This window comes from Gadus macrocephalus, chromosome 9, assembly GCF_031168955.1.
Source record: "Gadus macrocephalus chromosome 9, ASM3116895v1".
NCBI lineage: Eukaryota > Metazoa > Chordata > Actinopteri > Gadiformes > Gadidae > Gadus > Gadus macrocephalus.
In genome coordinates, this window is record NC_082390.1 from 16,474,550 (window position 1) to 16,497,097 (window position 22,548).

The 22,548-nt window shown below is 42.2% G+C and overlaps 1 protein-coding gene across 1 annotated transcript in view; it reads right to left on the reverse strand.

The window, feature by feature from the left end:
* Positions 1-714: 714 nt before the first annotated feature.
* LOC132464961 (NT-3 growth factor receptor-like) overlaps positions 715-22,548 on the reverse strand; it is a 30,457-nt gene continuing 8,623 nt past the window's right edge. The window contains exons 3-7 of the mRNA XM_060061595.1: positions 22,301-22,431; positions 19,360-19,532; positions 11,802-12,045; positions 7,294-7,452; positions 715-6,499 (exon numbers count right to left, since the gene is read on the reverse strand). Coding sequence (XP_059917578.1) covers positions 6,314-6,499; positions 7,294-7,452; positions 11,802-12,045; positions 19,360-19,532; positions 22,301-22,431 — 893 coding nt within the window. The 3' untranslated portion in view covers positions 715-6,313. The remainder of the gene's footprint in view (positions 6,500-7,293; positions 7,453-11,801; positions 12,046-19,359; positions 19,533-22,300; positions 22,432-22,548) is intronic.

Genomic DNA, 22,548 nt, shown 5'->3' on the forward strand with positions numbered 1-22,548 from the left:
CATTTCAGTGCATTTAAAGGATCGCTCTCTGCGTCTAACTGTGCTACTTGAAATCCGGAACACAATGAAAAGACTCCACCTCCTGCAGAATAAGACGGATGGTAAGACGCAAGGATTATGGTTATAACAGAACTATGGTTGATACCCGATTTTAAAGAACATATATTATGGTAATAGCCCACATTATTTCTTCCAAGAGTGCCTTTAAAGAATAAAAGACACCGAAACAGTCATCTATTTCCTATATACCTTGCTGTAATAGTTTATATTTGAAAGGAAAAAAGTATTGATTCTAAGGCAATAAGAAAAACATACAGGCCTTATCTTTGCAATGACTGCAAAGTAGAGTTTAAGTGCCTTCACCTAAAGACCACCGCTTGTACAGCGAACAAACTACCAGCTCGCTCCCTCAGGCACTGGTGATGACGCCTGCGGAGGACAAAGCAGCTTCCGTTCTCCGTCAGTTGGAGTTGGAGGGTTTCAATAACTCTGTGGCTAAGAGGAAGCAGCAGCAGGCAGGGTCTCCTGGGGCTCAAGGTTTTTCTGAGCGCGCTAAAACGTTGCGCAATAACACCTTTTGAAGTGTTTGTACATGGTGTTTTGCAAGCAAAAGAAGTTGGAATTATGTTCTTTAATCCAAACCCTTTTTTGTAACCTTGTTCAAATAATTGAACTCCAAGGTGGCAAACGAAAGCATGAGTCAAAGACACAGAGCAAGATGAAGCAGCTTTTATTTGAAGTATCGGAATCGTACATAGAGCCTTCTCAAAAGATCGCCACATCTCAGCTTTTTAAAAATACATCATATAAGTCAAATTATTCTAATACATTGTTATAAATTATAGCATGGAGACAGTTATACAATACATTACCCAGAGAGAGAGAAAGAGAGAGGGAGAGAGAGAGAGAGAGAGAGAGGAGGAGAGGAGACACCAAGCGATAGAAAGACATTAATATTAAGTAATGATGGTTTGTAGCATTTAAAAAGGACCAGCTATTGAGATTAAATATTTTGTATGCAAAACATGATGGAGTTCAAAGCAGCAGACAGGGTTGGGGATAAAAGTTTGAGAAAATGAGCTTTTGAATAAAACAATTATTATTAAGCCAGGAGGATGGAAAATAAGAATAGAACAGATCGCTAGTTATGAGGCGAAAAATAATGAAGGAGCATAAGGAACGGGGATAAAGACAGGGGGGGGTGGAAAATGACTTTACACAAGGAGCACACAGTGAGAAAGAAAGCCCCCTCCTCACTGTATCTCAAAATCCTTTGCAAGCAGACAGCAGGGCCTATGCCTGTAGCTGTGTGTGTGCATGTGTGTGTTTATGTGTGTATATGTATGTACGTACGCATATGAGTTTGTGTGTGTGGGTGCATACATGCGTGCATGTAAGACTTTGAACGTGTCTCTATAAGGGCCAGCGGAAGTTGATGGGTGTGTGTGTGTGTGTGTGTGTTTGTGTTTGCGTGTGTGTGTGTGTGTGTGTGTTTGTGTAGACGGAGGGGGGGGGGAAAGAAAAGCACATACGATGCACCATCTCACTCCCAGAGTACAATATCACATTCCAAATCCTTGCATACTTGCTTAACACTGATATATGAGATATATGAATACATGAGAAATAACAGTGATTTTTTTTAATGGTAACCACCATAGGATTTTCTCTAGCTGTATCACTGACAAGCGAGTCCATTGACTTAATAAACACCTTTTGAGCCAGTAGTAAAAGTCATAACCGATTTGAGTCATATGACTATCATTATATACACGGTTTGAAGAGAAATTCCTGTAGGCAGATTGCATGGCAAAAGAAAATAAAATAAAAATGAATAATGTGCTATTGGAAAAAAGATGCATCAGACAGAATGGCAGCATTTGCTGCCATTGCATGTGTACTGAAGTTTCCCTTTGCAGAAACTATTTGTGTTTGAAGTTAGCATTTACATTTCCCAATTTACTCAGGAACACCATTTGATGTAATAAAACACAATCATGGGTAACGATAAGGCTCCACAACTGCAGTCGCTAAATAACGTTTCATAAGCTAGGGAAAGAACACCGCTTATACAGCAAGACCAGGAATGCAATTTGCTGAGCCACAAGTTTTTAAGGAACATTCACTCCCAACAGATAAGGTTTGACCAACTTTGTGTGCGAGAACAGGAAGAGTAAAAAGCGTTTCATTAAGCAATGTTTACATTTGAATAATGTTCATGAAATGTTGCATTTGGGTCTTCCCTTCGCTCGCTAACAATATACACGGTGTATGCCGTGAGCATGACTTTATCCAAACCCCAAACAGTTCACTATTCTGATTGTTGCACAGTAAGTTGACCAAAAACCATACGTGTTAGAACTGTCAACAGACAACAAAGAAAGACATGAGCAATAGTCACAAGTATAACCTAGTTAATGACTTATACTGTCGGTATAAATCTATTGGATATACTATATCTATCCAATTTTTGTTTACAATGGAAAACAGAAGGATGCAAATTTAGAACTTCTAATCATATAGCACACACGCAAGGAGGAGTCTGTGGACCTTAGAATGTCCTCGTACATCAGTTGGAATTGAGTCATGTGAATACAACGCATAGCATGGAAACTATTGGATTTACAATAGAAATGTGGTCAATACAGAGGCTGTGGGTGACATGGACCCTGATGAGCCAGGAACATCCTTGGGGAAAAAAGAAGAGGGGAATCCGGAGCATGAAAAAGCCCCGTTATCATTTAAGTTTCCTGTCTGGCAACATTATTTCAAGAATCAAATTACATTCTAGCTTTCAATTTGTCGCTGTTTCCTCTGATGTAAACAATAAGATGAGGTTTCGCATACAATTGAACTAAAAAAAGGATCCCTGCGATCTAGCAATGACACGTGTCCTGGGTTTCCGTGTTGTGTATTGCACAGCACCAAATAATTACATTTACTCATTGAAAATCAAACCCTATAGGCCAGCAGAATCGGGTTTAATCTGGTGTACTGGGGCCACGCTGAATTGAGGGTGTGGCTGTACTATCTGAACACAAAACACATGCCACTTGTAAATGTGGCTGTGGCTGGTGTTTTTGCTTTAGAAGTTTACGCATCCATGTATTGGATTTTTTGTTAAGGTAAGAGCAGAATGCCATTTTTGTTGAGCTGTTGTAAAACAATTCAAGCAAGGAGCAAATGAGTCAATATTTTGCTAATTGTTCTAAGGCTTTTGGTTTAAAGAGCTATAGCTTTGAAGTGGTAAACATGGTTGGATGTAAATCAAATATAAAGCATTGCCTTTTCTGGTGGCAGGCTCCCGAACGTTACATATAATGTCCCTAACTGGCAGGATTCAAACCCAGGACACCATAAATGAAGAACCACAATGATACCATCAATCTGAAGTGTTGATAGCATTGTACCGCTGCAGTAGAGGAGGACTAAGGGTGACTGTGTACATGTGGGGTTTCGTTCACAACAATATAAATAATCACGTCTTGCACCAGGCAACACATCAGGATCATATCCAGGGTTATCCCTCCCATTCCGACACTTTGATTTGACTTTGACTTTGATTCTGCAACATTAGCATGAAACCAGCATCTCGAGACAGGTGGCCAACTGAAGCAGAAAGGACTAGGATTTTTTTCTATAAATGCCTTGGTAGTACAGCAAGGGCTGGTACATTGTCATTTGACAATGTCACTGTGTGTTTGTATAAGAAACAAATGGGAAACGAGTGCAGGCACATGAAATTAGTGAAAGTTAAAAAAGATGGAACAATGTATGATCCTGGAACACTATCTTTACTCTGAGCAGTTTTGATAGAAACTGAGAAGCTCTGTCACTTTGCAGTTTCCTCCTTTCACCTGACTTATCCATTGTCATCACGTCATTATCTGAATGAAAAATAAATGTAAATATAGCTGATTTGAATGTCGATTATTTTTGTTAAAATGGTATCAGACACAGTATAACCATAGTTTCTAAATAATACAATAATTACAAGTTAAAAGGAAAACAATAATAAAATATCTATTGTTTTTTGTTTCTTTTTTACTTAACCATATAACAACACAACAAGAATCCTAAAATAATCTAAACCGGAGAAATTAAATAATTTAACATATCTTAAGACACATACATTTACATTATATACATTCATTTCAGAGTAGCAAGTGTTTTTTTGATCTTCGACTGATGCCTCTTTTGTCTCCATAGAGTTCAGAGTTTCTGTTGCCTTATGGATGTTCTGCCCATCGGATACATATAATGGAGGGTGGCGTCCTTCAAACTGTTGTGTAATTTCCAATGGTGACCAGTATTGTATCTCGTCTGGTTCTTTTCTGCCCAGTGGCAGAATGTTCCATGGCTTTGGATCATGGCAGAGGTCCACACTTTGATTGAAAATAAAAAATAAATTAAAAATATATAGAATATATATTTATAAAAAGAAAGTGAAGTAGTTTTTCTTGGGTAGATTGATCTTCTTGCCAAGCTCTGCAAGGGTTACGAAAGAAATCAGTTTTTCTTTTCTTTTTTTCTGGGACATTTGTTTTTATCTTTTTTATGCATCATTTTTTTCTTTGTTTATTCATGTTTTTATTATTTTTCACTTTTATATTTTTTGGTTGACAGAGTGCTGAAAGTAGGTTGTTGAATGTAGGTCATGACAGACAGAGAGCTGTAAACAGAGATTTACAGCTAATGTACATGTCTTAGCAGGTAAACAAAATGCAAAAGTGCTTTTATTTGAAAGAATGTTTTTTTTTATGTCTTTTGTTTTCCACGTTTAGAAAGAAGTAGGAGGCACTTGGGTCCATCTCAAAATGGCGACAGTCAGTCAGACCACGCTTCTAATCTCACGATTGGAGGGTTCCGGGAAAAGTACCTGTTGATATGGGCAACTCAGAAAGGCTAACATTACGACCTGCTCTTAAGAACCAAGGTTTAGGTAGGAGTTCGGCTCGAGAGGACAGTAAAGAGTGCACTTGGACACGGGGCTAATTTTGATGAAACACAGTGATTGGTGAGATGACGGCTTTGAGTCAAAAGTTCACTTTGTTTCTTCTTCTGCTTCCTTGAAGTTTGTGCAATGGATGTTGCCTGGTCCGAGTGCAGGCCATGGGAACATGTTATATTAGCCATGCATTGATGGTTTCTAACTGAGCTCCAGAATGCAGCGGTTTAAATAAGCCACAATAAAAAAAGATTTAACCCAATAGCCCGCATTATGCCTTCCAATTCTGAAGAAATCTTATGAAAAGTTGACCGTTGGCCTTTTGGGAAATAGAATTGAGACCAGGTTGGATCTAATGGCCAACCAATTCTCACGATGATTTGAAAAATATATCCATTCCCTAACTTCCTGGGTCGTGTTACATTGCTGGTAATGTGCTAGGCTAGTACATTACCACCTTCACTTTTTCATAAGGCCATATTTTGTGATTACGCTTGATAAGTTGAATCTTAGAACGGGATAGCTTTTAGGGAGGCCAGACAAGGTAGGAAATAAAAGTTATTTTTATCATTGGTGGCCATGTTTAAATCTTGCATTCAACTGATAGCCTCCTTTAAACTTTCAGGAGATGAGGTGGGTTGTGTTCCTGAAGTGTGCAGGCCCTGGATTCAGTGATGGAGAGACTGCTTTCTAGACAGCGTCTGTCTCCGCTTAGGACTTTGTTGTTGTTTAATTAAAGTGGAGCGTTTAAGCTGTTGTTGCAGAAAATAATGGGGGCTATAACATAGTCTGAGGTCTTTCCCAGAATAGACTAGGCAGGTTTGAAGACTGAATATATATATCTATATCTATATATCTATATAGATATTTAGATATAGATATATATATATATATATAGATATAGACTACTCTGCTGCTACTGTTGCTCTAAATGAACAAAACTAAGGTATTAAATGCTAAGGGCCTGCACAGGGTTGCTGACAGTTTGGATGCTGACAGTGGGAAGGAATCCGCTTCAGTTTGACTCCAATCATGTCATGTGTGCGAAGACGTGGGACCAAAGAGTGTGACGGAGGGCATTGGAACTCACGAGGAACCACAAAACTATATAATCCAATGTCATTTATTCCAGTATGGTGGCAAATTCAATTCAATTCCTTTAAAGAGTTGTACCGCTGTCAAGTCAGCCTCGTCTAAGATTTGACCTCGTGCTCGGTCAAAAGTCAGCTTCTACTTGTACAGCAGGAGATGCGACTCTGGTTCGACTCCCACTCCACTCCCATCCAATATCCTCCGTTACTCGTTCCAATCCAGTGTAGTCCGATCTGAGACCTGCCCCCTTTTCCCCTCTGCCTTCCCGTATGTTTACCCTAGTATATCCAGATAGACAGGCGCCGCCTTCATCATGGTGAAGAGCATCTTCTGGATATCCTTAATGTTTAGCCGCTGTTGGGGCTCCCTCTGCCAGCAGCCCAGCATCATGTCGTAGATCTCCTTGGGACAAACCCTGGGGCGCTCCAGAACCCTTCCCTGGGTGATGCACTCGATCACCTGGGGACAGAGGGATACATAGAGAGAGAGGTTCATAGGAATGCAGGGATTTAGGGCTCTCACGAAAGGACAACGCAACAACATCATTTTGCCCACGTTGCATTACCAAGAGATTGCCCCGGTCTTTTAATGAGGTTTGGTTGCATCGGTTTATCAAGCAAATCATGTACAAAAACATGCAAGCAGATTTCTCTCTTTGGAGACAAGAATAATGCTTATGGTGATGCCAAGATTTAAACATGTCACCTAAATATTTATGCATTCTGCGTTCAAGACTGTGCATTTTGTGTAAACGTCATACATTATAGATGAAGCGATCTGCATACATAACCCCATCTCACAATACAATCAGATTTACTCATAAGACAGTCCGATGAAAAGTATTTGTGTTTTGAATGTCAAAAGCATTCATTGGACTGTATGATGAAGTGAATCTGATATCTAATTACAGTTCTACATATTGTAAATGGACTGCATTTATATGGCGCTTTTATCTTTAGATGGGTGAAGCTTTACCATATGGCCTTCACCCGTTAATGCACACATTCCCGGCGGTGTCAACCATGCAAGGCTACAGCCAGCTCGTTAGGAGCCGGTTAGGTCAGGTACACATCGACACTCAGCTAGGAGGAGCTGGCAATCGACCTAGCAACCTTGCGGTCACCAGCCAGCCCGCTCTACCTACTGAGCTGCTCCCACCCACGGCAATACATAGCAATGATTTATGGCCATTTGCTATTCAGGTTTGAGTCAGGTCTCCTCAGCAAGTACACGATGTGTGGGAGTTCATTCACCTCGTTGTTGGCCAGCTGGAACCAGGGCTGTTTGCCGTAGGTGAAGATCTCCCACAGAATGACTCCGAAGCTCCACACGTCGCTCTCAGTGGTGAACTTCCTGTACATGATGCTCTCCGGGGGCATCCAGCGAATGGGCAACATGGTGTGTCCTCCCACCTACACACGCACCCGCACACGCACGCACGCACGCACACACACACACACGCACGCGCACACGCACACACACGCACGCACGCACGCACACACGCACACACACACACACACACACACACAGAAGCGTGCACAAAAGATAGACAGGCACACAGACACAGATTACGGAGAATGCCGGGTATCACCTTTCCATTCTTTATTCCGAATGGATGCTGTACCAAAGGGCACAGGATAGTGAATAAATAAAGATAATGTACGATTTTTTCTATTTATTTATTGGGTTATTTTGGTTTGTGTAAGTGTTATGACACATTTCATGTAATAATTGAGGTACAGCGAGCCACACCTGTCATGACCCCCACCTTGGAAGCCATAGAGGTGAGGCTAATTGGGAACCCCTCAATGTTTGGGCATGCAGCCAGTTTGTTTGGGATATGCGAGTTCATGAGGTAACGTAAATGCCTTATCATTTTTTCAATTGTAGTTTCTAAGGGAAATAGTTTTCCCTTAACTCTAAAGACATCAATAGATGTATGCATTGATTGAAGCCTGGTCAAACTGTATACTGAAAATTAAGAAAAAAAATGTCAGTATAATTAACTTAGATTTACGATGCTTGTCTTGAATATAATAATAAAGTACTTTGAAAGAACTAATGTTCCATATAATGTCTATAGTATAATCAAGACTATATCGTTAAACATGATATTTTAACAGAGCAGTAATAATCTAGATTTTTTTTTTATTTCCAAATAAAACTGGAATAATTGCAATCGAATCTTAACGGTTATCGTTTAGTAATTCTGCGACAGGACAAACATTAATTAATCCTGGCTCTTTCAATCTTTATAAAGACAAGCAAATTTTCTCTCTTGGATAGCCATGATATCCTGAGGAGGCCTGGCGATAACACTGAAACATGCTGCCTGAAATATTCATACAGACACGTCTCATTTGAACCACGCTGCAGAAAACACAAACAATTCTTTATTCATGATTTCACAGCGTCTCCAGCAGTGGTTCTTAGATATGCCTGTTGCAAGATTTAAAAGGATCTAAGATCAGGCTTATTAATTGTTGATTGTATATATTCTTTCCTGAATGTGAACATACTGTAGGCTACACCAGCTACAACGGTTGGAAGAAAGATCATAATACAGATAGAAAGAAGTTTGTAGTTTTAGTCGTTCTTTTCTGCGATGTGAAGCCAAGTTTTATATTGACACCATTTCTCAGTAAAACTGCCTCCCTTAAATGATTCAAACTCATTCTTTTATACTTTTCTGTGTGTGGAACCTGGAGTTATCGAAGTTTCTCTTTTGGGAAAAACCCTTCCCTTTTATTATCTCTCTTACCTTCTATCTAGTATAAAAGTTAAATCCGGTCAATTACATTACACGCATGCTTTTTGCCACCCATGCACACCTACAAAACCTTAAATTACCTCATTTGGATAGTTAAAAAAAAATGCACAAGGGCCACAAAAGGTGCAATACTATATATCATATCATTTAAGTATACTGTGCTCTTGGTCTGCAGTGATAGCAGGACCCTCCCATTTCCATCTAGTACCCTTTGCGACTGAGCAAAAGGATATAATGATGGGCATAAAGACTTGACTGTATTTGAGCTAATTGTCATATCCGGGTTTGTTTTTCGGAACTAACTAAAGAGACGTCTTCAGTGCTCGGGTATTAGGCGCTAAACAGAACAACGTTCCTCTACATAGCTGATGGAGGAGAAGTGAGGATGTCAGAGCGGACGCCCATATCATAGTACATGGTATAGATTATAATTGGTTCATTATCCATTAATCAGCGAGGGCTCTTGACTCACTCGACCCTGCATGCGGCTCCACTTCCACAGATGCCTAGCAATTGTCCTCCGGTGCACCCGTGACAAATTGTCTCTGTGGTGCCATGACATGTTTTCTGAACGCACACGGAAACGCACTTAAACGCACACACGCACGTCTCTCCCACCGTTTGTCATTACCGAATTCTCTCTTGAATTGTCTCTCTCTCTCTCTCTCTCTCTCTCTCTCTCTCTCTCTCTCTCTCTCTCTCTCTCTCTCTCTCTCTCTCTCTCTCTCTCTCTCTCTCTCTCTCTCTCTCTCTCTCTCTCTCTCTCTCTCTCTCTCTCTCTCTCTCTCTCTCTCGCTTTTCTCCTGGGAATAGGAACAGAATCCTTCGCTTGTCTTTCACCTGGCACATTTCTCTCTTCTCTCACTTCACTTCAACCTGTAAAAACGTTTTCGTTTCTCTAAGCCTTGGGCAAGCTGAGCCCTGAGGGCTTATCCAGAAACACTCAGTCACAATGCAAACATACTTAGGGCACTCTTCAGTGGACCCATATTTCTTTAAATGATTCAGAGACACACACAAACAAACTAAACTGGGGATTGGGGGAAAAAAATGTTTTTGTTTGGTTTCGGAATCGTCCGCAAACACACACGTAAAGGGACACTTCACTGTGTTGTTGATTGTGTCTTTAGACCTTGGAAATAAATGGAGGTTGTTCATGGACTCTGTATGGTGTCCTCATTGACAACAGTCAGTGGACTGACTGAGCTCCAGGAATAATGACGCTTGTGGGTGCAAAGCTATAACTTATCAGCTTACGTTAAAAGAACAATACAGAGCTTCATTATCTGTCTCTTTTTGTTTTCTAATGCCTGCTGGTAGTGTCTGTGTGTGTATGTGTTTGTGTGGGTGGGTGTGTATGTGTTTGTGTAGATTCACTGGTTGAATGGACTAGCCCCCTTGGACCAGAATGGCTTCCAAATGAGCCTGCTATTTATTGGTCCTCAGTATTTGGAAGCAAATGGCATGCATGGTAAATAGCGTTGTGCACTTTCGCTGACCCCTCTGTATTGGATATCTCCTGGTTAATTCAGACATATGGCCGTGCAGCCCTCTCCAGCAAGTCAACTAAGCACAGTGCTCGTTGTGTTCTGTCAGACTGCAGGGAAATAGCCTGCGCATTAAAGAGAATTACTGTGGTGAAATTAAAATCTTCGACCTCTTTCCCCGTCTCCTTTCCTTCACTGCGTACGTGCGACTGCAGAATTAGAGACCTCGGATGCATGTTAAGCAGAAGCGGATTTCTGCCCTCAAAGAGGAAGTACACACACGAACATGTGTGTGCAGGCCAGCACAAACCTCCATTAGTATTGCCAAGTTCATGTGTTTGTTCGTGTGTGGGAGAGAGATTGTGTGTGTGTGTGTGTGTGTGTGTGTGTGTGTGTGTGTGTGTGTGTGTGTGTGTGTGTGTGTGTGTGTGTGTGTGTGTGTGTGTGTGTGTGTGTGTGTGTGTGAATGTGTGTGTATGCATGCAGGTCGTACCGTTTGAATACAAATGTGTCTCATTGTAAGTCTTCCCCATTGTGTTCATTTTTGTGCTCAGTTAATATTCTAGCAGGCATGTGTGCATATAAGGATGTGCGCTGCACTTGCGTGCGTGAGTGTGTTTGCTTGCGTGTTTGTATGGAGGTTATATACCTGCTACGAAAGCTACCGTATATGCCTGCATTGCTTTGATACTGTCAGCATATTTCTGCATGTGACTGCGGTGGAGACAAGATACGATTGGCAGGTTGTCAACAACAGAAGCTTTCAGAATATTTTTTCCCCTTTAGTTGTACCTGCATGAGAATCCAGGGCGGTTACCCATCATTCATGGTGAACCTGTCCACGTGACCACTTAGATCCTTCATGTGCAGTATTTGTATTCAAAACAGCGAATAGCAATCCAATCACTGATGAACCTTTTCCCTTATCTTTGACTCAACTCGGCAGTCATAATTCCTGTTCTCAACGTGCAGAATACATATAATAGTCTTTAACTCAACCAGTTCCTATTTAAATGTACAATAAGGAATAATGGCTCCTTTAACGTTTGATTCTTTAGAGTGTTTCTACTGCTTTATGCAGCACATTAACTGGTAACTACAGTACATATTAACCCCCTAAAAGTAAAATAAAAATACGTTTTTTTTCTCCAATGGAACCACCAGCTGGACATTTAGGAAGGCATTAGAGGTAAAATAGACCACGGGAGCTGCTTAGGGAAATGGGGCAAGATGGAGTCATTGACATTTACTGCCAAATACAAATGATTTCCCAACACGCCAATTAAAGTGCTTGGAGAGTCTGCTGAATATCCCTCTGAGTCTCTGTTATTGTGCTCCAGAAACATAAACTTGTTCTGGAGGGCCAGAAGTGTGTGCACAGCATGGAAAAGTACATTATATATTTAAGCATCTTGGGCTCCGTGGCTCATTACAATATGATGACTTTGACCAAAAGAATAAGAAAAAGTAATGGAATTCTATCGATGCAACTTACTAAACTCACCCGATAATAGTCTGTGCTGTAGATATCCCTGGACATCCCAAAGTCTCCGATCTTCACCAGAAGTCCGTTGCCCACCAGACAGTTCCTGGTTGCTAGGTCGCGGTGCACAAAGTGCTGGGAGGCCAGGTAGATCATCCCAGCGGCAATCTGGCTGGCAATGTGCAGCATCTGGGACAGGCCCAGCTCCCCATTGGTCTGCAGGGGCTGTCCATCAACCAGGATAAGGGCATCCGGCCCATGGGCTCTGCAGAACACAAGTACGAGGTGGGCGGGAAAGAGGAGGATGGGGCGGAGGGTTAGGGAAACAGAGTTAATTGTGGAGTTACTAAATAACCATAGGAGCCGTTGAACTGAACCCATCACAGATAATATCCACAGGAAAACTCCTTGTGGAAACTATGAAGGGAGTACATTTTTAAATCATAAACAAAATGAGAGGCCATTATGATTATATGAAAACGGCAGGGAGACTACGGAGTAAATGATCCAAGCTGGGTGATATCCTGCTCTACTGCAGAGGAAGGACTGGCAATAGACCCAGGACAAAGATTGGTTGCTGGGATGGCCTTAGGCTATAGGTCATAACCACTGGGCACTGTCACACCAAAATTGTACCGGGGGCGAAAATGGGTACAATTTACGTAATCCGCCTACGTAATCCGTGTCGGAACATTACGTCATTGATCGACGCGATTGTCCGTTGCCAGGCAGGTTTCAAAAAACATTTGCGCTCATCAAGACGAAATAACATAATACAGATAACACTTGTTTTTACTTTATATTTGTGTTGTATTGAATTTAGCTAGAAAACTGAGTGTTTAAAGTGTATCGTAGTTTATATTTGTATTGTATTTAATTGTTTAATCGAATTTAGCAAGTAAACTGAGTGCTTAAGGTGTATCGTAGTCTAGCTAGCTTGTGTTCATTTAATTTAGATAATAGACGTCATCGTTCGACGCGATTGTCCGTTGCCAGGCAACGTGCAACGCGATCATCAGTTGCCAGGCAGGTTTGGAATTTTCGAACGCGGATTACGTAGGCGGTACAATTTTCGCCCCCAGTACAATTTTGGTGTGACAGCAACCCTAATAAGTGTCGATGATTATTTACACTGGGTAACACAGCTAACTTGAATTGAGGTGCAAACTATTTGACATCATGCAGTCTATAACGTTGTTCCTTGTTGACAAAGTTTAAATTGAGTCACTTGCTTGTTTTGTTATGCATTGCGATACATATAATATTTGATCATTTTCATATTCATTTAATCACAAAAATATTTTGACTTGTAATATTCTTTGTGTGTATAATAATCTAAATAAATGGACGGACATAGATACATGTTAAAGATAATATTTTAGACCTTCGGCCAGGACACTAGAGAACGACAAGACCATATTGTTTATATCTACCACGGTCTGTGCACACATGCATCCATTCCTCCAGCCACTGTTGCTAAGTTAAATCTTTCAAAGCTCTGAAAAAAAAAGTCTATTAATATCTCCAGAATGATGTGGGAGAGAACTGTGTAGGCAACACATTTCCGGAAAATTATTATTTTTTTAAACAATAGATTCCTCTGTGAGACAAATTCAAGTCCAACGCTTGAGGTAATATCTCTAATACAAGGCGTCTGGCATTTGGCTTTATTAGTCGTGAGTCACCGATGTGAGTCAGCCTTAAAGATGGAGCCCGGGGGGTAGCTGTCAGCCTATTTTAGTGCAAGCAAAAGGCATTGTACTTTGTACATAACTTCTCGGGGAGGAAGACAGTAAAGGCTTGTGTGTTCGGAATGATTCAATGGCCAACATGAGTGAGGCAGAGAACAAATAATCGATAGAGCGGTGGCTGAGGTGTGTGGTCGTCGGATGGTGTTATGATCTGTGTCGCGGCCTGCAGCCGCTAGGGGCCAAGCTAACCCGAGGTGACAGTCTAGCGCCTCCGAAGCCACTTCTTCAGTGTTTGTTGTGTCTGAAACCCCCTTATTAATGTCTGAGGGTTTCTTTATATTGGTGTCGGTTCTTATTTGTTTGTGTGTCTCTTACGTGTCTGTGCGTGTGCATCACTGCCCTTGCTTCACTGGGCTCAAGTCACAGATACTGCTAGTATGAAGATCAGACATACCATTACCTACACACATAAAGTACATAACCACACAAACTTTGTGTGTGTGTGTCTCTGTGTGTGTGTTTATGTGTGTATGCATGTGTGAGGGTGTAGGTTTGTGGGGGAGGGAGGGGGGGAAACTGAATGCCAGTGCATGCCAGTGGGATTATGTGTGTGTGTGTGTGTGTGTGTGTGTGTGTGTGTGTGTGTGTGTGTGTGTGTGTGTGTGTGTGTGTGTGTGTGTGTGTGTGTGTGTGTGTGTGTATTTGTATAGAGCAAGGCAATCGCTGCATGCTAAATTAGCAGTGTCCTGAATGATTTGATGCCAGTACTTTAATGGAAACACAATTACCAGGCTGAAATTAACTTCCAAGTCACCAAGAGACAGAGTGTCACTGTGCCCACACACACACACACACACACACACACACACACACACACACACACACACACACACACACACACACACACACACACACACACACACACACACACACACACACACACACACACACACAAAAGCATGCATGTCTCATGTGTGCCAAACACTGCAAAACATCCTGGCAGTGACATTCAGAAGTACAGACTTTCTCTAATTGTGATGACTCGTAGCACTTGCAATAATCGTCTAAACCCAAGCACTGGCGCAACACAATTTATTCCATTATTCATTCTATTTTATGTGCTTCCGTTTTGGATTGGACCTTATAATCAAAGAAGGTTATCTTACTCAACCATAATAATGCTTGCAATATAAAGTGATAGTGTTATTTATTCTGTGTCAAATCTTTTCTTTTGCCTATTATGACTCATTGTTCTGATTATTATTATTTTCATCATCTAGAATTTGAAGCCAGATCCATAATGGGTTTGGTGATGAATTATTTCAGTATTGCGTTACCTATTCGAAAACACAGCAACATTCAACTTGACAAAAACAATTGAGTTACAATTGGCCTTGAAAAGCTAAAAAAAAAAACGAAGAAAAATACGGGCTTTTCCCTTTGGCTTTACACAGTGGGGATGATTGCTGCTGTTCTTGTCGAGTCTCTGTTGAAGCTCTTAGGGTGCAGCACAGAGGAGACTGGAGAGATAATGGTTTTTTTGTGTAGCTTCCAGCGCTCTAACTGGGTGTATTTGCTTTGTTCCCCGAGACGGCCTCATCCATCAATCACCCGCTCAGAGCCGCGTTTACAGGGAACGCTCTTGCCTTTTTTACATTTATTTTATACCGGAGGTTGGCGTGCAACCAAGGAGAGTCTTGCATTAGCGACGGCCTCTTGCCGTTGCGTACGCGTAGCCCCGTGTGGTCAGGGTCACAGAGCTCCAGCTGTGAAGGAAGATGATTTAAAGGTGTTGTTGTTGCGTGTTGTTTGTGTGTTTTCTTTGCCAGGCAGGTCACACCGTCCTTGGGCAAGCACATATGTAACGCGGACAGAAATAGAACAGGCGCCATAAGCAGGGTGGGTACTGATGCGGTACGCGGTACACTTTTTACAAGTTAGGCTATGATATATATAGACATACTTTTCAAATACTTACAAAACCAAGCAACGCTTTGAGCCTCCTCATTATTCTGTACCGCTGCTAATTAACTGCAAACGAGCTTGTCTTGTGCGTGCGTCTGTCTCCAAGCACAGGACAAGACAAAGACTCGGCAGTGCCTTATCCGTCACTGCCTGACAATCAATGCGGGGGGGGGGGGGGGGGGGGAGAGAGAGAGAGAGAGAGAGAGAGAGAGAGAGAGAGAGAGAGAGGGCAGTAGCGAGAGAGGGTGCGATAGAAAGCGGTTCCAGGAGAATTCGAGTAATGGCCCAACAACGGACACTATTTTGAGACAAAAGGTGAACTGGATGCGGGCGTTGTCTGAGGGGCCGCCCCCCATGCCACTCTGTCACTCAGCACGGACCTGCCTTGTTCCCACAGAGACCCTCATCCATCAGTCACAGGAACGGGGGGGGGTGGGGGGTCAGGGTGGAGACTCTACAACTCTATAATGAAGATGAACCAACCTGCGCGCTGAGATGGACCTTTTCTTTTTTTTTGGTGGGGGGGGGGAGGGAATTGGTTTCAGATTGTAACGTTACAATGGCGATACAATCTGAAACAGAGGTAATCTTTAAGACGAATGAAAGCAAAGGATCTTTCAAGTTGGATACATTTAGTTCAAGAGGGGAGGAGGGTCGCAGAATTGGGTGTTGTTCATAGGTGGAGGTAATTGTCAGTCTTCAACATATAGTTCACCTTGTGTTCATTTATCACTAAGTGTCTGCGGGCGGACCGAGTTCACGCAGCCACAGCTGGCTGTGTCATGGCTCAATCAGAGGTGGCCCACTCAGCTTCCACCTTGCTTCTTATAGTATCAATCGTTTTTTTTAAATAATCATAATTCATAATACTATAAATTGTTATGGGTCTCATCTGACGAAAAAATGATTCCCACATTTGTATCCGCTAGGTTAAGACTGTGATAATCAATGCAAAACAACGTTGTGTTCAAGAGATTTCATCCTATTTCTTGCCAACAGAAGAATACTTTCATTGTTGGTGTTCCAGAGGCTTCCATATAGTTCTCAGGTCCTCAGCAGTATCTCTAAAGACGGCTATCTCACATTTCTACCCCATTTCATCCTTTAATAAAATGAGTGGAAAGCAATAGATTATGGTGGGCGGAGAAGAGGGTCGATTATGACACAGGCTGCAGATATCGGATAGACATATAAGTGTATCAGTTATTCTGTAAGCAATGATTGGATTCTTGGAATTGTCGACGCATCATTGCTGTGATATAAAATTTACATTAAAAGACTGCAGACCAGAGCCAAGAGGACCTTTGAGACAAACCGTTTTCTCACCGATAAAAAACTTTGTTTTCATACTCTTGGTGGTAAAAAATCTTTCTTTAAGAAAACATCCAAATACACAGCTGTAGACATTTTGGCCAATGAGAGGGGAACAGAAGATAAAAGACCCCAATGCATCCCTAGTAATGTTAGGGTAGGCTATTTATTTTAGAAGCATTTCTTGTCATATTTGTTGAAATTCTCTTTACATCCCGATCCTAAGCAATAAATCAAAAGCCGACAAAAGAAATCATGTATCTGTGGCTGTTGCGGGCCTGTTATAAGCTTGCCTAATTATTACATTCGGCCCGAATGAAATGTTGGATGACCTTCCTATCTGACTATCTAGCTACAGTGGTGGCAAAAGTAAACACATCCTTTATTAAGTAGAAGTACTGATACTTGTGTAAGAAAATACTCTGGTAAAAGTACTGCATCAACTTCTTTACCTAAGTAAAAGTGGAAAATACAGGCTCTGAATTGTAATGCAAGTATAAAAGTAAAAAGTTTCCCTCTGATATTTCTACCAGCTGTTTCTGTGCAAAGGGCTATGTTTTGCACTGTTGTGTTAATTTTCTACATGTCTTTTGTCTGTGTTGTATTGTGTTGATCAAATGGAGTCAGCTCTCATTCAAATAAAATAATTTACTGAAAATAATGAACAGATTTCTTCGCTCCAATGCGAAATCGGTTTTCAATGTCAGCAACATAACTCAAAACATTATGATCAAAACGAGAACAAACTTCTGGTATAATTACGCCTTAAAACTCTTGTTAGTAATTCCCTCATCTCTACAGGTCTTCAAAAAGCTTCTCAGGTTGGCACAAGACACAACGCATTCACCCAAAATCGTTGTTCGAGCCGACAACTTCCAACGTTTATCTTAAATAAGCTCATGAACTGGGAATGTCTTATCTCTGCTCCAAATCTTCCCCGTCTGCAATGTTTGCTGGTTCACTTTAATTCATCCTCACTCGCTACTAGCTCTCCCAAAGATGCCATTTCTGCTCATTGAAGTCTCCCTTTTGACACCGGCTTCTACGTCATTTTCGTCTTGTATCATCTGTCGTAAGTGAGGTGCACCGATGGTTACACCAAGGGATCCTCTTTGCTATGCATTATTGTCCCATGCATCTTTATTGAAATCGGTCTTGATGTTGGGAAGGCGTGCAAAATAATTATGCAAAATAGACATTATCAGTCTGAGGGCAGTTGCATTATCCATGCACCACGGTTAGGGCAATTAACAGATGCTTTATCCAAAATGACTTCAGCAGTTCATACACACATTGACACATCGACGGCGGAGTCAACCATGCAAGGCAACAATCAGCTCTTCGGGAGCTGTTAAGGTTGGGTGTCCTGCTCAGGAACAACTCGAGCCTGGGAATCAAACGAGCAACCTTTCGGTTACAAGTCAACCCTTTATACCTTATGAATTCTCCATCAAATCTTTAATGGATGTTGTTTCCATCAAGGTCAAGGATGAGTGGTCAGGAAAGGACATAGGAATTAATTAATTTGACTATTAGACCAGAGTAGGGGCCTTCCAAAAGGCTAGGCAGATCCATTGCTAAAGCTAGCAAGAGAGGCACATGATTCAACCCGGTATCACGCGATTTCGTGCTCATGCACACAAACGTTAATCTGTGCGCATCGTGTCCCAGATCACGATTGTCCGACTTTTTTAGTGCTGCAAAGAACGAAATGTAAACCAATGCATTCTGAATGGGAGCGTTCTCCGGCAATTAACGTCGTTTTTGAGGAGGTCTGCTTACAAATCAGAAATGTTGACATATATATAACTAGATGATAATATATACAGATATATAAATAGAGGGTGCACTGTACTATCTGCGCTCACCCATTCTGAAGCTTCTCTCTCTCTGTCCCTCCCTTTCTCTCTTTCTCTCTCTCGTTTCGTTTTGTGGAGCACGTCAATTGTCGGAGAACGCTCCCATTCAGAATGCATTGGTTTACATTTCGTTCTGTGTAGCACTAAAAAAGTCGGACAATCGTAATCTGGGACACGATTCAATAGATTAATAACGTTTGTGCGCATGAGCACGAAATCGCGTGATACCGGGTTGCATGATTTGGGGCAGTGTCTTTGGAGGGAGGCCTGAAGGGAGGGGTAGGATTTTGTAGTTGGATACTTTCAAAATGTAGCTTACTCTGGCAGGCTCCTCTAAACTGCCTACCCCTGGCTTTAATCTTTTGGAGTAGAGTCATGAAGCCACTTAGCTAACAATGTGTACCTTTTATCCTCGAGGATAGATTAAAGATAAATACAGAGAGGGCAGGATAGGGTTGTGCTTAGCGGTGTTTGACTCACAGCCGTAAGGTTGTGGGTATTTCGAAAAATCCAATCCTTGAGCAAGACCCCTTAGCCTTCCCTGCCCATTAACAACTTATATCAAAACAAATCACTGTAAGTTGCTTTGGATAAAAGCATCCGCTAAATTGATTAATCCCAGAATCCATGGTAAAAGATAAACTGTTCCTCTTACCGCCCCATCCACAACCCTACCTTCAAGACCCAGCCCCCCCCCCCCCCCCCGCCCCCACTAAGGCGGACCCCCAGCGGCAACTCAGGGTGTGAACCCACCTGAGGAACTTGTTCAGGTCGCCGTGCTTCATGTACTCGAACACCATGATGAGGGGGTCCCCGTCCACACACACGCCGTAGAACTTGACGATGTGCTCGTGCTGCAGGTTGGTGAGCAGCTCGGCCTCCCGCTGGAAGTCCTTCCTGGCCGCCAGGGTGGGGTCCTTCAGGGTCTGGGCGGAGACGGACAGAGAGCGTGTGAGCATAGCCATATCCACATGGACGCCCGCCTTGGCCTTTGGATCGAAGGTCGACTTATTGCCATCGCCATACTGGAAATAGCAAAGACTCCTCCCGGAAACATATACTACCAATCGGGGGAGCAGTGTTTTTTTTGTATAAAAATCATCTTTACATTTCTCAACCGATATCAATGCATCACTTTTATTCAAGGCTTTTTGCAGAAAAAATACAATATTTTTTACGATGAATATCAAAATGACTGATTGAAACCGGTTGCGAAAACTGCGCTTTTTATCCAGGAAAATCTCAGCTCCCCCATCTACTTGGCTTTGTTTAAAGGCCAGTCATGGCGTCTCAAGTTTTGCGGCCCCTTTGGCGTATCGCAGCAACAGGTTGAGGCCGCAAATGCGGCGTCTATGTATACGTGTCTACGTGTCTGAGAGTGTGTGGGGGAGAGTGTGAAAGCCTCTATTCTAAAAGGAGCGATCTCGGTGTGTTTAAATGCAGCCTTTTTAAAATCGATTTCAGTCAGATGCTATAAAAAAAAACAATGACTTGACCGACAGATCAAGACACCTAACCCAACAGTTGTGCAAACATTTTCATGAAGATATAATATATAGGTAAATACTTTCGATGCTGCACGCATCTTGTATGGATAACCCAAAGGAGGCTTTTAGCGCTGGTATCGAGTCTGTCCCTAGCCTTCTTCGGTGCTGTAGAAATAGTTGCTTTCTAAGTCCTCCGGCTTGCATCCATCCAGGTGTGCTACATGTTGTGTACCCCTGGGGTGAACCAACAGCACAGCAGCCAGTCCTCCGCAGGTGAAGAGCAACAGCAAACAGAGAGGGGCTTTTGCCTTTTACGATAGCGGGATCTGCCATGGATGCCCTGGGGGGTTCTGAGATGGGGAATAGCTATTTTTTTATAAATATTTATCTCTGAACAAAAGATCATCAGGAGAATAACGGCGGCGTAGAGAACTCGGGGAAGATGTGGGAGGCGCCGATGAGAACCCACAGACTCATATGCACTGCCCATAATACTATACTGCCTTTTGCTACTGCAATCTCCTTCCCACAGTGGCTTCGGCTGTCATGTTTTTGAATATCTTTCTACGACGATATGTGTGGCCAACAGAATCACTAGGCTTTCCATACCCAGAACCACCTCGCTCTCTCTATCTCTCTCTCCTCCATGGATCTCAAATGTGCATTCGCATAGCTTAGCATAAACATAACCTTTCCCTAAACAACCTCTCTCTCTCTCTCTCTCTCTCTCTCTCTCTCTCTCTCTCTCTCTCTCTCTCTCTCTCTCTCTCTCTCTCTCTCTCTCTCATTTGGTTTCAGTGTTTTCATGTCTCTAGCTGTATCTGGCCTACCAGACTCTCTCCCTGCACTGTATTGCAAGAACATTGTCAGGGATCTGACCAAATCATCAGAATCATTGTACCCAATCAGAAAGTCTGAAACCAAAAAAGTGTCAATATGTAACAGACCATTTTACCTCATCGAGCGATGGTCTCTCGCCCTCGTTCAGTGGTTGTGATGAGCATTTAGGCTTTTAAAGCCACTGCCAAAAAATGAAAGAACGTTCCCTTTTCAAGGGCCAAGTTTGTTATGACTATAGTTAAATATGGCAGAGTCTCTCAACAGGAGTATAATTTTCAGTTGAAAGCAAATATATTTTAGGGAGAATACGCATAAGAAAAAGAGAGACTTTTACCTGCTTCTACTTATCCATGCAATTTGGTAAAAAAAATAGATGACTATCAAAGACTGAGTGAGTCTTTTGATGTGAACCAAATCGCAGACAGTTTCAAAGCACTTAAGTGCATAGTGCACGTGTGTGTCAATATATTGCTGTGTGTGTGGATAACGGTACATATTCTAAGCATCCTTCATCCTGCACTGCAGTTCCTGTGGCTCACTGAAAGGGAGAGCGTGCATGCTTGTGTGCGTGTGTGTGTTTGAGTGTGAGTGAGTGAGTGAGTGAGTGAGTGAGTGAGTGAGTGAGTGAGTGAGTGAGTGAGTGAGTGAGTGAGTGAGTGAGTGAGTGAGTGAGTGAGTGAGTGTGCTAATGCATACGTGTGTTTTCCCCCGAAAAAGCAAGAATCTGCAGGTAATAAATGTCATGCGTGGGTACATCTTGCGGGCGGGTTACAATAACATTGAGTGAAAACCCAATCGATTAACCCACACCTGTTTTATATACTTATACTGACCTTTCCAGGTCGGTATAAGCGTCTCCCTTTAATATGTACCATCCACATGCCTCAGTGTTATCTGGTGGCAGGAGACTAACTTTATTGAGCACTGTGTTTTTGCACTGTTTGGATCATTTAGGCATCATATTTAATTGACTTCTCAGTGTTGTTCTGTTCTCTCTGTAATATTTGTGTTCCTCTCGATATGACAGGGAAATGGGTTTGTGCGTGCTTGATGGTTCAACTGAACAAGAACGTGGCTATTCCACTACATGCATTTTTGTTATGTGTGTGTGTGTGTGTCTCTGTCAGTCATACCAATCCTCATTTGTTTGCCTTTGTTTGATATACCGCCTGCCCTTTGCTCTTGGATTAGGCCCACACACAAACACACACACACACACACACACACACACACACACACACACACACACACACACACACACACACACACACAGTTGTCTCAAATACTGAAATGTAACACACACACACTAATACGCAGTTGCCTCAAATACTGAAATGTAACACACACACACAAACACATGCACGTACCTTGACGGCCACCAGCATTTTGTCTTTAGTGGGGCTCAGGTTATAACACTCTGCCAGAAAGACCTTGCCGAAGGCCCCCTCGCCAAGCTCCCTCTTCAGGATGATGTCACGCCGCTTAATGTGCTGCACATCTGCGATACGAGGGCGAGAGAGGGCAAAACAGACAGAGAGAGAGAGAGAGAGAGAGAGAGAGAGAGAGAGAGAGAGAGAGAGAGAGAGAGAGAGAGAGAGAGAGCAGTTTAATGGTT